This window comes from Nannospalax galili, unplaced genomic scaffold, assembly GCF_000622305.1.
Source record: "Nannospalax galili isolate Female #2095 unplaced genomic scaffold, S.galili_v1.0 scaffold1402, whole genome shotgun sequence".
NCBI lineage: Eukaryota > Metazoa > Chordata > Mammalia > Rodentia > Spalacidae > Nannospalax > Nannospalax galili.
This window is the reverse complement of record NW_008348453.1, coordinates 1,105,930-1,121,114: the sequence shown is the minus strand read 5'-3', so window position 1 is coordinate 1,121,114 and position 15,185 is coordinate 1,105,930. Positions and strand designations below refer to the sequence as shown.

Below are 15,185 nucleotides of genomic sequence, written 5' to 3'. Positions count from 1 at the left end.
CTGCCATATGGGTGCTGGGATTCGAACCTGGGTCTTCTGCAAGAACAACCAGTGTTCCTAACCACTGAGGCATCTTTCCAGCCCCATAAAAAAGTTTTTAACTTAACAAAAAAGAAGGCTGAGAGCTGGGCCTGGTACACATACCTATAACCCTAGCACTTGGGAGGTAGAGGCAGAAGTTCTAGGTCAAGAATTATCCTCCACTACATAGTGAGTTTGAGGCCACTGCCTCCAAAAACTGAGTTGGGGGACCAGGGATAGCACAGTGGTAGAGTGCTTACCTAGCATGTATACGGCCCCAGTACCATTTAAAAAGAAACATCTGGGGCTGGAGAGATGGCTCAGTGGTTAAGAGCACTGACTGCTCTTGCAGAGGACCCAGGGTCAATTCCCAGCACCCACATGACGGCTAACTCCAATTCCAGGGGAATCTTATGCCCTCTTCTGACCTCCGCAGGCATTGCACAACACAGGTGAACTTACATACATGCAGGCAATACACTCACACACTAAAAATATTTTTTAAAAAATAAAAAATTTTTAAACACAGTATAGAGTGACCAAGATGGCTTTAACAGGTAACAGCACTTGCCACCAAGTCTAATGACCCAAGTTCAATCCCAGGATGACCTATATGATAGAAAAAGAACTGATTCTCACAGCTGTCTTTTGAGCCCCACACAGAATTTTTTTTTTAATGTAAAAACATACATGTTTTGTTTTTTGTCTTTTGTAGCCCCACCTGGCCTAGAACTCACTATGTAGACCAGGCTGGCCCTGAACTCAGAGATTCACCTACCTCTGCCTCCCAAGTATTGGGACTAAAGGCGTGCGTCACCACGCCCAGCTTTTTGTTTTTGGAAGTGTAGACTTTTAAACAGAAGGCAGCAGGGAGAGCACTGAAGGAATTCTAAAAGGGAAGGAAGGACATGATAAGATTTGTGTGGAAGAAAGATCATGTTGCCTACCCGAGGATGGATTAGAGGAACAGGACAGACTCATAATCTAAGCAAAATTACAGGGCGTGGACTCACGAGTGGCTGGCTGTTGGAGAAAGGAAGCATTTGATTACAGTGTAGAGACCAAATCTGTAGAGGTTCACACCTGATTAGATTTGGGGATCGAGAGTACAGTGTTGAGCCCCACAGGCTCTGGGTGGTTTGAGTGGATTATGGTTCCATTCACTGTTGTACAGAATGGAGGAGGAAGATGAAGCTTGGGAAGAAAACGTGTTCATTATCAGGGGTGTTTTGAGCCTGTTTCTCTGGAGAGAGATGTCTGAGAGGCACTGAGTTTGTGATTTGGAGCTTGAGGAAAGAGGTCCTGGTTGGGGAGGGTGGCCCTTCAAGAACAGCCAGAGGTATGTGAGTGCCTTCCAGAAGCACAGGTAGGTCAGTGCCTGCTTACTGATAGCTGGTGGCCTGGGGGTCTAAGCTGGGACATTCACTTGGGTCAGGGGAGGCAGATTGAGCGATTTGTCCGGCAATGAGGGAGGAGCCAGATGAAGTCAATAGAAAACTAATTTTCTTTCCTGCTGGAAGAAATGAGGTGTGTGGCCGCTGGGTAATTGCAGATAACGAGGGGACTTATTCTTAATATGCACAGCAGCCAGGGTCCCCAGAGTACAGGAGACAGGAAGGATTTAAGGTGCCCTGACAGGGCCAGGCTTATTTGGGAAATGTCCCCCTATTCCAGCCCTCACAACAATGCCACCATAGCCCGTGGTTCCATAAACCCCCCCACCCTCAGGCTTTCTCATGTCCTATACCCTTGTCAACTGTCTAGCTCCTCCTGTCACATTCCTACCCCCACAGAATAGGCATACTTGCTAAGGGAGACAAATGACAGGGCCTCAGATGAACAGGGCGCATGTTCAGCCCATAAACCTTGGGGATGGGTCACGTCTGGAGTTGTCATGGCCATCACTACCCACCCATCTGTCTTCCCACCATTCTGCCTCAGAGTGGACCAGCCCTTATGGCTTCCTGAGTCCCTAAGGGAACACAGTGTCACCTCTCCACACCCGTGTCCACCACAGGTACATGTACATTAAACTCTATAAGGCAGAACCCCATCTAATTTGTCTTCATAAACCTTTGGCTAACCAGACTACTCCCCTAGCCCTTTCCTGGCTCTTGGGGGTGGAGGTTGCTAGGTCACGATCCTGGCAAGGGCAGTCGTAGGGGCTCAATGGAAGGGAACATATTCAGAAGCTTCCTGACCCTGCCGTGACCTCACCCCACCCCTCACTTGATTATGACATTAGTGAACAATACTTCTGCAATCACAGCATCGATCCCATGAGGACAGGTACAGCTGACGCCCTGCTCATGGCCCAGGAGCATGGAAGGGAGGTGGGAAAGGGATGGAAAGAGGCAGTTAAGGAGACAGGGAGTTGGTGACTGCTCTGGGCAGCTGAGCAAAAACCCAGGTAGATGGACAGTTTCTGTGCTAGGCTTACTCCAGTGGGACAAACTCTGGGTAGCTGCGCCCTTGCTGCTGGCAGTGGTAGAGTAAGTCCCAGGCTACCAAGATAGTTTTTCAGAGACCACTATCAGAGAAACTAATAGGTTCTGACATACTTAGGTATATTTAACCTGCTATTTGAGCAGAGACAAGGTCCCAAAGGTGGCCAGCACTCAGCTTTGAGCCTACTGGGACAGAGGCAGTGGGCTAACTAGTAGAAATGTCTGGAAGGGCTGGGAGCATACAGTCCTGGGCCTTCTCCACTCTGTCTGGAGCTACACAGGAATAGGTTCCCAGGGTTCTGGCACAGCAGTGTCAAGTCTTGTGCCTTGTCACCAGTTGATTATGGCCTGGGCCACAGTTCTCCACACATGCAAGTACCGACAAAGTCACCCTGGCCATAGGCGTGATGAATGGCCACACAGTAATGAAATGGAGACATCAAGGCGGGTGGCGGGAAGACAGAGTGTGGCGGACAGGCCGTCCCCATGCGGCAGCAACAAGAAGGATCGCCCAGCAACCGGGGGCCGTCAAGGGAGAAATTACACATTTACTCTGCCTTTTTCTTACTCCGACGGCGCCCATACATCACCGCTGGGGCTGGGACGGGACACGCAGGCCAATTTCCAGCATGAATTATGGCACTGAGAAGCATCAAAACCAGGTTTCCTGCTGGCCCAGTATCATCCAGCCCAACTCAAAGCTGGAGATGCTGCCAACGGGGACTGCTCCTCAGGCTTATGGCCACTGCATCTGACCCTGCTTCCCGCCCCCACCTGTGGGTATGGAGGTGAGGACCTGGCACCCATCTAAATGTCTTCTCCTCTCTCCAGATGACTGCAAGAACATTGCCAACATCATGAAGACACTGGCATACCGAGGCTTCATCTTCAAGCAAACATCAAAGCCATTCTGATTGGTTGAGGACGGGATGGGGCAGGACAGGGTAGCTGCTTGGCCCAGCCCAGAATCACCCTCTCCCTCACCAGAGGGGAAAATGGAGAGTGGCACAGCCCTGAGCCCAGAGTGTCCCCCAGCTGCCCTGTGGGCTTGTACCCTGGGCTGAGGGCTTGGCCACTTGGTCCCTCTGGAGCAGACACTTTGTACCCCGCCCCCACCCCTCAGTCTCAGCCCTCTATTAACCCCTGCTGTTGTGAGCCTGGGCTAGGGGATCCCAGGTACTCACTGCCTTCTCCCTGGTACACAGGCTTACTGGGGCAACTAAGCCCCCCCTGTGCCCCCTCCCATCCATAGTGCATGGTGTGTGGTGCCCCCAGGGCTCCAAGACAGATCAGGCCCCACCTTGTGTCTACCCCAATCCCCGCTGTGAACGTGCCACTGAATAAAATTGGGGATATAAGGCCCCAGTGTGTGCAGAGCCATCTTTGTGTGTAAGGCTGTTGCTGTGCTAATGCTGTCAGAATGTGAAACATCTCCATATAAGACTGCATGTGGCTAGCAATCCTGCGAAACCCTCATTTGAAGATGCAATGGACTGGGGTGTGAGGACTATCTGAGCACAAGACTCTGCTAAAGCTACTGGTATTTGAGGCCACTGCTGTGTGCAAAACCATCTTAAGTATAAAACCAAGGGTGTTCAGGGTGAGAGGTCTTGGCAACAGAAAGGCTGCTAAGGACCTGAGTGTAAGTGTGGTGGGCAAGCCACTGGGGACTGGATGTAGTGATGTATCAACCCACCCTCCCAGCCAGGGATACGAGAAGCAAGGAAATGAAGTAGAAGTAGCCCAGTCCAACTTAACATCTCTATTTACACCACACCACCACCACACCCTGGTGGCCCCTCACGGTTTCTTGGCTTTCTTCACAGAAGATGAGCTGGAGGCTGATTCCCGTCGCTTCCGCTGAAGAGACACAGAAGGTGTTGAGGTCAGTGGCCCCTGAAACCCCACTCAGGCACAGAACATCATAGTGGTAACTATTCCCTTGCAGGCTCTGGAAGGAGTAGAGCCTATACACACACATGCTCCCCTAGCTTGTCCAGGCTCTTACCGAATTGGGGGTGAGGGGTGCTCCCACTACATCGATGAAGGTGTCCTTGGTAGGGTCAGGGCCAAGTCCAGACTCAGATACTGCTGACTCAGCAGAGGCTGGGGCTGGTCCTGCTGCCGGTGTGGCAGGGCCCCCCAGCACGCCTGCCCGGGCGAGGGCTTCGTGCCGGTGCCGCAGCATCTGTAGCTCATATTCACAGTTGGCACAGGCCTGCTTGAGCTCATACAGCAACACTAGGTCACTCCTTAGCTCATTGAACATGTGCACCAGCTCTTCTGTGGGGGTGGGGCTCAGCTCTGCAGGCAGGACAGAGCCAGGCTGTGATTGGAGGCCTGAAACATGAACTACCCTCCCTTTGTGCAGCCTTTATCCACAGCCCCTGGGGGAGAGGGATATCTTGGGGGCACTCAGAGCGACTCACCCACACCAAGCTCCAGCAGCATCTGCTCCAGCGCCTTGATCTTCTTCTGACCCACAGAGCTTGGCAGCTTCATCTGCAATGGCCCAGGCAGTTAAGTCCTCTCCCCCTTAGGACGAGGCTTAGGATGAAAGGAGTTTAAAGGCAGTGGGGTGGGGTACATGGATAACACTTGACGATGGCAAGAAGAGGATCTGACTGGCAAATGGAGTATAGTGAAGGCAATGGCCTCAGCCTGGCTGTCATGGAGATTCTGGCAAGGCCACCTCTCCACAGCCACTCCAACTGCTCTAGCCTCACCTGCTTCAGCACTTGAGCCATCTGGAGCCCAGGGCCCAAATACAGTAAGATAGTTCACAATGAGGTAACTTACCCGTTGGCTCCGCAGCGTGACACCTGCTGACTTAAAGTCTGGAAACTTGATGCCTGCAGTCTCAGGAACAGCCTGTGGAAGAAGGATTTATAGGGTCTGAGGTGTCACAGGGAGTGGCCCAGGGACCCACCAGCTCAGGGCCGTGTACCAGGTGCCCCTTCAACCCTGAGCTTGTTGGGGTAGTTTCCACACCGGCTTCTCAGCTTCCTTCTTCTGGGGTAGCTTCTTCTTGGGGGCCTTGCGTTCTGTGCGTCTCTGCTCAGCAGTGGTGTCTGCGGCTGTAATCAGCTTTTGCAAGTCTTGGCTGCGTTTCTCCCGCTCCTTTTTCCGGGCCTCGATCTTGCGCAGCTCCTGTAACAGGTACTCCTCCTCTGCCACCTGAAAGCAAGAAATGCTGAGACGATGAGGGCAGCATGGAGGGAAGGCATCCTCGGAGGCGGAGGTATGGGACTGTCTATGAGGAAACCAGAGGTAAAGAGACCAGGAGGAAGGGAAAGAGGGCTGAGGAGACATGGGAACAAGCTGGAAATGGGAGGGCCTGGGGAGGCCATGGAGGTAGGGAGGCAAAGGTGCTGGGCGTGGTGAAGGGTTATGACCTGCTCTGGGGTCCGATTGTAGAGCCGCTCCAGCTGTTCCTTCCGCCGTCGCTCATGTCCAGCATCAAATACTGGTATTTTGAGGTCTGTGCCTGGCACAGCCCGCACGTTGGCAAGCTTGGCACAGATGTGGTAGTACCGCTCCTTCAGGTCCTCCACAGAACGCTTCTGAGGATCAAGACAGGTGGGGATGAACACTCAGGAGCACGAGGAAGAGATGGCATGGAAATAGTGTCTACGAGATGCAGGGGTCAAGCACTCATGCATATGCCAGCTCACCTTGAACTGCTGGTGGTCATATCGGTCATGTATAACTACAAAGCGCAGGTCAAATCGGCGGCTGAGGTCAAAGAGGTGGTCAGTTTCTGCCTTAGTCCAAGCATCGTCATGAAGATAGAGCTGGTACTCCTGCTCTGAATACACAGGCACCTGCACCGTCTACTGAACAGAAAGATCAGTGGTGGCATTCCCATGTCCCATGTCCAAACAAACTCTGGCCCCGTGACCCCAGCCTTTCTGTTTATTACCAACCCCTGGATTGGACAAACACGAACCTCTGTCCGTACCCCTACAGAAGGAAGGGAGGGAAGACCCAATATGCTTGAAGAGAAGCCCTAGCAGGCTCGGGGACAGTGACCTGCCCAATTCACTTCAGCAGCAACTTCCCACCTTCAGAAATATACCACATGCCGCTACTCCACTTGTAAGCACTTCTGTGGAATCCAAGGTCAATTCTGGAGCCAGACAGATGGCTACAAACCCATCAGACAGAGAAAGGTCCAGAGTCTCTAGTTCAAGCAACTCTTGTCTGAAGCACTGCTGCCACCCAGTGGTGACCGTGGGGCTTGCTGACTCCCCAGAGCCTCCAAGGTTGTGGTCTCCAGGTAATTCTATTGCCAATAGCCTCTTCTCCTCTTCTAGCCTACATTCCACTACCCACCCCACCCCAGGTCTCCCCCAGAGACAAACAGCACCATTGCTAGCTGGGTCTGTAGATCAGAGATAAAAGGAGTCAATGCTGGACTAGAACCTTGTGAATTCACAAGTTCAAAATCACAGTAGGCTCTCTTTCCAACTGCCTCTTGGACATGTCCTACTGGAAGTCTCACACGCCTCTAACTATAATATGCTCAATTCTGAATTCATTCCTCTTTCCCAAACATCTTCAGGCCAGATATCAGTCAATGTCACCAAGAGCTAATACAGAAACCTGGGAGGCATTACTTGTTGGTTTGGTTTTGTGTATATGTGTATATTGGTCTGGGTTTGTTTGGTTTGATTTGGATTGTTGTTTTTGGCACAGGGTCTTGCTACTTGCTGTGGGAGCCAGACTGGTCTCAAACTCATAGGAATCCTCCTGCCTCATCCTCCCAAGTGCTGAGATTATAGGCATGTGTCACCAAGCTTGGCTTTGGGAAGTATCTTAATTTCTACTTTTCACTAAATCTATGGTTTTACCTCTAGAATCCCTATCTCCATAGCCACAACTCAGGTCTGAGCAGCACAGCAGCATCACTGGCATAGATTAGAGAAACAAATCCACTCAGGCTTCCATTTAAACCTTCTCCAATCCATTCTCCATCAGCAACCAAGATGTGACCTCTCTGCCTCCTGCTATTTAAAGGGCAGCGTGGAGACTGGTGCTGATTACCGACTGTCAGCACTGGCCTGTGACTAGAATTGAAATTGAAGAGCTGGAGAGATGCCTCAGTGGTTAAGAGCACCATCTGTGTTCAGTTCCCAGCACCCACATGGCAGTTAAAAACCACCTGTAATTCCCAACTCCAGGGGATGAAATGCCCTCTTCTGGCCTCCAAGGGCATGGTACACACATGCACTTACATACATGTAGGCAAAACACTCATACACAAAATATAAATTTTTTAAAAAAATTTTTTAAAGAATAGAAATTGAGAGGAGGCACTGAAAACTTACATGGCAACCATGTGCCAGGGAACAGTATGAATGTGGATTTGTGTTGTCTTTTCTTATAATTGTAGTATCTTTACCAGTCTCTGCTAGGCTGCAATTAGAAAAATATCTTTCACCAGTTTATATGAGACTGAGATGCACTATTCCAGATGACATGTCCTATGTCTCCACTGACCACCTCAGAACCTCCCACCTCCAAGATGAACTGCCTTTTAGATAATTCACAAACTCAAGAGCAAGGGTTGTCCAGTTCATTTCCTGTTAGGGCTTCAGCACACCACAGGTATCAATGAATAGCCACTGTGCATTAGCAAACATGCAGCCTGGCCTCCTGTAGCAGCAGTGAGCCCTCTTGGACCCTAAGCTCCAGCATAAATGACTAGCAGTTCTGGAACACACCAGGATCCTCCCCAAGCCTTTATTCTCACTTCTATATTCCTTCTATTAACATAACATTCTCATCCTTTTGACCTCTCAGGCTTCATCACCTTGGGACATTTCTCTGGTTTCCCAGGCTTGGATGCATATCCCTTCTAGTCAGTTAATTAAAAAATGCTCCAAACCTTGGGCCAATCTTGCTCTCGAGTCAACTCAAGAAGACAATCCATCCATCCATTCATTCATTCAACAAATACTTATCATTTCTGTTGTCTTTTTTTATAATTGTAGTATCTTTACCAGTCTCTGCTAGGCTGAAATTATAAAAGTATCTTCCACCAGTTTATATGAGATTGCTACACTTAAGTTGCAGATACAGCGACAACTCGGAGCTGACAGTTCAACTGAAGAAAAGAACCATTTTAGTTCTATGTGGTAAGTTTGATGATAAAAATGTACATAGGGTGTAACAAGTAACCAGACACAGACTGGAGACAAGAGTTGATCAGAACAATTCTAAATTTGGTAAATTACGTCTAGTTTTTTGTTTTGCTGCTGTTGTTTTTAAGATTTATAGGTGTATGTGTGTGACTGTGTGTAGAGGTGATATGTGTGCAAGTAAGTGCCTGAGAAGACCAGAAGAGGGCAGTTATAAGCCACTGAAATGGATGCTGGGAACCACTAAATTTAGGTCCTCTGGAAGAGCAGCAGGCACTCTTAACCACTGAGCCATCTCTCCAACCCTGTTTTTATTATAGGGTCTTATGTATCCCAGGCTGGCCCCAAACTCAGTATGCAGCTGAGGATGACCTTAAACTCCCTGATCTTCCTGCCTCCAACTCCCCAAGTACTGGGATTACAAATGTGCACACCACACCAGGTTGTCTTATGGTTAAGTAGTGAACTAGTAAGGGAGAGCAGAGGGGACAGGATGAGCACAACATGTCAAAACAACAACAACAAAAAAAAAACAGAAGCAGCCTAACGTGTGGGCCTGGCAGCCAGAAAGACTGAGGCAAGGAGAGCCTGATGAGTCTGACGAGGCAGCAGAACTAGCTGCTGCAGGCCTGTGCACCTGTCTGGAATTCATGCTGAGGGTGTGAAACAAGCCAATAAGGCTGATTTTAAAGATATTAAGAGGTTACAGGTGTGATGGTGGCTGCCGTTAATCTCAACACTTGGGTGTCAGAGGCAGGTGGATCAGAGAGTTCAAGGCTAGCCTGGTCTACATAGCAGAGTTCTAGGCAAGCTGGAGCTACAGGGAGACCCTGTCTCAAAAAGACCAAAAAAAAAAAAAAAAAAAAAAAAAAAAAAGAAAGAAAAGAGATTAAGAGGTCATATTTCTTCTAAGACCATCCTAGTAACAGAGAAGATACAGGGGTGAAACAAAGTTGGTCCAAGAGACCAACTAACCAACTTTACCAGGGATGCAGGCAAGACGCCCTAAGGCCCACACAAAAGCAGCACTAGTGGAAGGCAGCAGAGAGCACAGACAGGCTGAATGGGGCTCAGCCAAAGAGGAGGCCACCATGACTGATTCCTTATGGACCTGAGCAAGAATGGAAGGGGTCAGCCCCCAGGAGGCAGAGGCAGGTGGATCTCTGTAGGATTGAGGCCAGCCTAGTCTACAAAGTGAGTTCCAGGCTGGCTGAGACTAGGGAGACCCTGTAAAAAAAAAAAAGCCCCTGTAAAAAAAAAAAAAAAAAAAAAAAAAAAATTACCACCAACAAAAAAGAATGGAAGACACCAGAGCAAAGCCCAAATTCTTGAGCCTAGTTACCAAGGTTCTACCTGGCCTGGCCCCTGCTGGCCTCTCAAGCCACAGCTCCCACTTCATCCTCCACAGAGCTTTAGGCATTATTAGCATGGAAATGATCAGAACATCCAATTAACATGACCCTTTAAAATTCTTCTTAATTTTTTCAAGGGCTGGAGACATGACTCAGGGGTTAAGAACATGGGCTGTTCTTGCAGAGGTTCAATTCCCAGCACCCACACAGTGGCTAATAACTGTTCATAACTCCAGTGCCAGGGGAATCCAACACCCTCCTCTGACTTCTGAGGGCACTGCACAACATGGTATGCTTACACACATTCAAGCAATATACTCATACGCATAAAATAAAAAAAATTTTAAATTCTTTTTAATTTCTTGTGGAAGGGAAGTTGCATGTGAATGTTGGAGGACAATTTTTGGGAGTCTGTTCTCTCTTTTCACCATGTGGGTCCCAGGGATGGCACTCAGGCCATTAGGCCCAACAGAAAAACCTGAACCATATTTTCTTATCCCCCCCCCCATCTCTGTTCTATGTGCATGAAAAAAAATCACTGCAGCAACTTTAATATTTAATATAGCTGGTAACATCATGAAAACTGCCCTAACCTTCAGGCCCCTCCAACATAGCACATACCCCACAGACTATAACTGTCTCCATCTTCTTCCACCCCTCAACAGCATGGAGCTTTTTAAAGACAGACATTGTGTCGGATTTATTTTTTGTTCTCAATGCCTAGCCTCAACCTGCAGAGGCAACAAGAACTAAACACAGAGTATTCTTTTTCTTCACATCATTTTGTCTCACCCAGCCTCCTTCCTGCTTCCACAGACACCTCACCTCTTCCCTGAGCCTTATCAATCTTGTATCTCCAGCCTCTCCCTCCACTGAGCCTGAGAGGCCTATGGATGATGGTGGGGGGTGGAGGAAACCATGTACTGGGGGTGGGGATGATGGAGTCACACTTGGCTGTGGTCATCTGAGCAGCTCAGTCTGATGGGAAGATGTCCAGGTACAGCTAGATATTCTAGGCTGAGAATAGATTGGGTTTGAGCTCCTGGCTGTTTTAGGCTCTATGTTTATACTGTCGATATAAGCCACATCAACAGTGCCTTAATCATGGGCTAGGAAATTCTAGCCCAGTCTAGCTCTGCCTCTGGCTGGCTAGGTGAAACTGGAAAAGGTCCTGCTTTAGATGAGGCTCAATAATCTAGATAAAAAAAATAACTCAACTTGGTTTAGGGTGCTGACATCGAAGATGAAGAATACAGGCAGGATGTGATTTATAATAGACCCAGAATCAGCAGGACTTAATGATTAGACATATCATATGGTCTAGTTCAAATGCCACCTTCTCAAAGAGAAGACCAACCTCAATTTAGGTTTTAGGGCTGGTGAAATGGCTCAGCAGGTAAAGACACCTGACAGCAAGTCAGACAACCTGAGTTTGATTCCTGGGACACAAACGGTTGAAGAAAAGAACAAATTCCTAGAGGCTGTCCTCTGACCTCCACAAGTGCACTGTAGCATGCATGCACACACTTACACAGGTCTCACATGGACAGACATACACAATAAATAATAAATAAATAGATAAACAAAATAAATAGATGCCATAGGTCTCTCCTACACCTACACAAATTCACTCCTTATCTTGTTTTTTTTTTGTTTTGTTTTGTTTTTTGTCTTTTTGAGACAGGGTCTCCCTGTAGCCCCAGCTGTCTTGGAACTCACTGTGTAGACCAGGCTGGCCTTTAACTCACAGAGATCCACCTACCTCTGCCTCCCAAGTGCTGGGACTATAGGTGTGCGCCACCACGCCCGGCTTATTTTGTTTTATATCCATTCAAATACTAGTTACATTTTATTGAAGGCACTTATCTGAAAGAATACAATATTTTATCTCCTTACACATTTGCCATCTGTCTTCCCCTGTCTTCTGTTGTTGACAACTAAGGGAGAAAGCTAAGTCAGAGATGAGGTCCAAGTTTGTAAGATCGGCAATTGGGTCCATAATGGTGCCATTCACTGAGAAAGGGAACAAATTTAGGGGTAGGAATAGAGAGAAGATTATGAGTTCTGTTCCAGGGTACCACTAATGTGAGACACCTGTGGAACAGTCAGAAGGTGATGTTAGTAAATTAGAGCTACTAGGATGGGGGCCACTAGCTTATAGAAAGTAAATGAACCACAGGGTAAATGAGAAAACTAAAATGAAAATAAACAGAAGAGAAAAGCACCTAAGATACAGCTCTGAGGAACAGCAATATTTGAAAGGCCAATAGCAGCCACTAAAACCCAAAGTATGTTCAGGATAGGACAGAAGCCCATGGACAGAAAAGACCCACAGAGTCTCACATCTCCTCCACTTGATACACAACAGTGGGTAGCCATGGTTGGGCTTGAGCATGCTCTGGAGTCAACCCTAAAAGAGTTAAAAATTCATGCAAGTGGCTTAGATGGGTGGGCAACACTGGCTTGTGTCTAGATGCTGGTAGCTCACCTTATTGAACCTGGCAAAAGGGTAGTCCTTGCCTTCCTCCGCTGCCCGTCGCCAGTGGAAAAACATAGCTCCATCCTTGCGGGCTGGGTTGGTGAAAGGCATCCACTTCCAAGGACGAACCTTCTTGGACCCCAATTTAGCTTTCACTGTGCGGTAGCCCTGACCAGTGTCACTGGGTAGCAATGGGGGTGCATCCCTGGCAGTGGAGTTTAGGGAGGTGGAAAGTTAGAATCGGGTGTGTGGAGAGCCCTTGCACCCAAGAAGCTTGATGTATGCTTGAGCAAGGAAGTCATGTCCTGGGGCAAGACACTGAGATCCTCCTACATCCTGCTAAGCAAGCAGGAGCCGTAGCTGGGGATGAGGGGTAGGAAAAGAACTGCAAGAACAACTGGGAAGTGGGGACATGCAGGGTGTCCCAGGGGCCACTGCACATGGGGATCTGGGATTTCAATACTTGCTTCTTGTCAGAGTAAAGCAAGGCATAGACCTCCCGATGCATGCCCTCAGGCCTCTTGAAGGTCAATGTCTCAGAAGACTTCTTGGACTTTTTCTGGGAAGAAAACCAGAGGGATGAACCACCGCCTTAGACTACCCTTACCTGAAAATGATTTACCCAATCCCTGAACAAATCATCACCGGTAAACGACATACTAAAGGCACAGAAACCCTCTCACAGAAGTATCCCTACTTTCACCTCATCTGGGTGGTGCCCTGAGCTGTCAATGTAGAAAATCCTTCCCTCACCTCCCTGTCACAATGTCTTGATTTCTCTTCCCAATAACTTACATATGTCACTCTCTCTTGGTCCCAACCACCTCCCAGTGTCCCACCTCCATCATCTCATTAAGAAGAGCATACTCTTTCTCCCAGTATATCATTTTCTTGATGCATTTCACGAAGTAACGAAGTACAGCACCCCAGCACTTCCTCCAAATCTTTTCCGTTGTCACCCCTGCCCATTTCTTCAACACCATCCCACCCAAAACCCTCAGGTGTCCCTGCTACCTTGTCGGGGTTGATAATATCTTTCTTGCTGATGGTCCCGGAGGCTGCATCCCCTTCTGGACCCCCAAGTTCTAGAATGTCGCGAACATCCGCGCCCGTAGCCATAACGCCTGAGGGATGAGAGGAGTACCAGAGGTCAAGGGTCAGTGCCTGCGGAGACGCTGCGCTCCGGTCAAGGGGGCGGGGCCCCTGTTACTCCCGCTCCAAGTTGGGGCGGGGTGACCCTCGCAAGCAGCGAGGTCCAGGGCAGGTCTGGACTCTCCGCCTGTGTCCCTCCCATGCAGGTGTCCCTTTCGGTCGCATTGTCCTCCCTGCCTCACCATTCCCCGGCATCCGCACCTGGGTACCCCAGCAGCAACCCACCGCAAGGTTTTCTTATCCCTGCAAAGCCACGGACAGAAACTTCCGGCTGTGCGTTTTAAAAACGCGACCGACAGAAACACTTCCGGTAGATGTTTGGACGAAAAGGAGCCGGTTGGCAACCCAGTGCGAAAGAAAGCTCCTGGCTGCGCTGAGCCTGTCACAATTCTGCTCTAGCCCGTTCCTGGTTGTGCGGCGTTTCTGGCGTTTACCTTCTTTCTTGCTCGCTCGGTACATCTCGGAAAAATGAAAAGAAAGCTCAGACAGACTTATTTTCTTAAAACTTAGTTACCAATTGAACATTGTAGTACCTGCTTAAATAAAATATCGGTAATCCATGTAAAATATGTGCCTGGGACATTAATTTTTTTTAATTAACTAGGTTAATGATAGTAATTATTCCTGATTATTACGTGCTACTATGTACCAGGCGTCGTGCTAAGCTTTCAAGGAAGAGCTTCTGGGGTAGCTGCCAAGATAGCATCCTCCTCCTTCCCCTCCTCCTAGTTCTCTCCAGTCTTTCACTTGTATGTAACCCAGTCTGGCTTCATGCTCGCAGCAATCCTGCCTCGACCTCCCAAGTGCAGAGATTACAGGCATGTGCCAACACACCAGGCTTTTAGCTTCTTTATCTAATTTGGGACCAAAATTGTACCACTCTCTTAAGAATTGTGAATCTTTACTCTTTTTCGAGCCATTAATGCACACACTCACACCCCCTCACACATATGAATTTAGTTTGTGAATACCTAGTTTGCTAATACTAAGAAATGACGTCAGGCCCTGACTTTGGTCTAAGTATCACTTCAATTTCCTTAACACATTAGTTTATTTGCTTGGATTTCCATAGATGTAGTTGATATTTCCTGCCCCTGCCAAGTATACAGACAATACTAAATGTTGGTAAGGATATGGAACAACAGAAATCTAGTTCTCCGAATTTAACTTGGGAAAGTAGCACAATATCAATATGAGAGATTTAAAAAGAGAAGAAAGGTTCTGAAGAATATAGGATTCTCATCTGCATTAACTGTTTAAGAAACTGAGGCACCATAGAAAGCCATACAACGCATTCTCACTAGTATATCTTGAAACCAAACCAAATAATAATAGTAAGAGGGAAAAGATATGAGACTCAATTATGAACCATGGAGCAAAAAGCCTAAATGAAATGTGAATGAGGGGCTGGAGAGATGGTTCAGCAGTTAAGAGAACTGGCTGCTCTTGCAGAAGACCTGGGTTTAGTTCCCAGCCCCCGCATATTGACTAACAACTGTCAGTAACTTCAGTTCCAGGGGATCTTCTACCCTCTTCTGGCTTCAGTAGGCATTGCATGCACATGGTACACATACTGCAAGCAGAACACTCA

General features: G+C 48.3%; 2 protein-coding genes across 15 annotated transcripts in view; one reads left to right on the top strand and one right to left on the bottom strand.

Moving 5' to 3' along the window:
* The window catches only part of Eri3 (ERI1 exoribonuclease family member 3), a 136,325-nt gene extending 132,477 nt beyond the window's left edge, over window positions 1-3,848 (top strand). For 11 of the 12 annotated variants that reach the window (XM_029569529.1, XM_029569528.1, XM_029569531.1 and 8 more), the window contains one exon: window positions 3,300-3,848. In XM_029569529.1, coding sequence (XP_029425389.1) covers window positions 3,300-3,382 — 83 coding nt within the window. In that variant the 3' untranslated portion in view covers window positions 3,383-3,848. The remainder of the gene's footprint in view (window positions 1-3,299) is intronic. The other variant, XM_008845409.3, reaches the window with a different exon arrangement.
* Window positions 3,849-4,209: 361 nt separating this feature from the next.
* On the bottom strand, window positions 4,210-13,877 carry Dmap1 (DNA methyltransferase 1 associated protein 1). Of its 3 annotated transcripts, none has more exons than XM_008845405.1 (11): window positions 13,796-13,877; window positions 13,457-13,566; window positions 12,910-13,001; window positions 12,452-12,647; window positions 6,143-6,301; window positions 5,864-6,031; window positions 5,460-5,645; window positions 5,268-5,339; window positions 4,898-4,970; window positions 4,477-4,772; window positions 4,210-4,328 (listed from the first exon to the last, which is right to left on the bottom strand). In XM_008845405.1, exons 2-11 carry the CDS (start codon window positions 13,559-13,561, stop codon window positions 4,269-4,271), a joined length of 1,407 nt encoding a protein of 468 aa, XP_008843627.1. In that variant the 5' UTR covers window positions 13,562-13,566; window positions 13,796-13,877; the 3' UTR covers window positions 4,210-4,268. The 3 variants fall into 3 exon arrangements, with proteins under 3 accessions (XP_008843627.1, XP_008843628.1, XP_029425357.1); XM_008845406.3 differs by having other exon boundaries at window positions 13,820-13,859; XM_029569497.1 differs by having other exon boundaries at window positions 13,777-13,829.
* Between the last annotated feature and the right edge of the window lie 1,308 nt (window positions 13,878-15,185).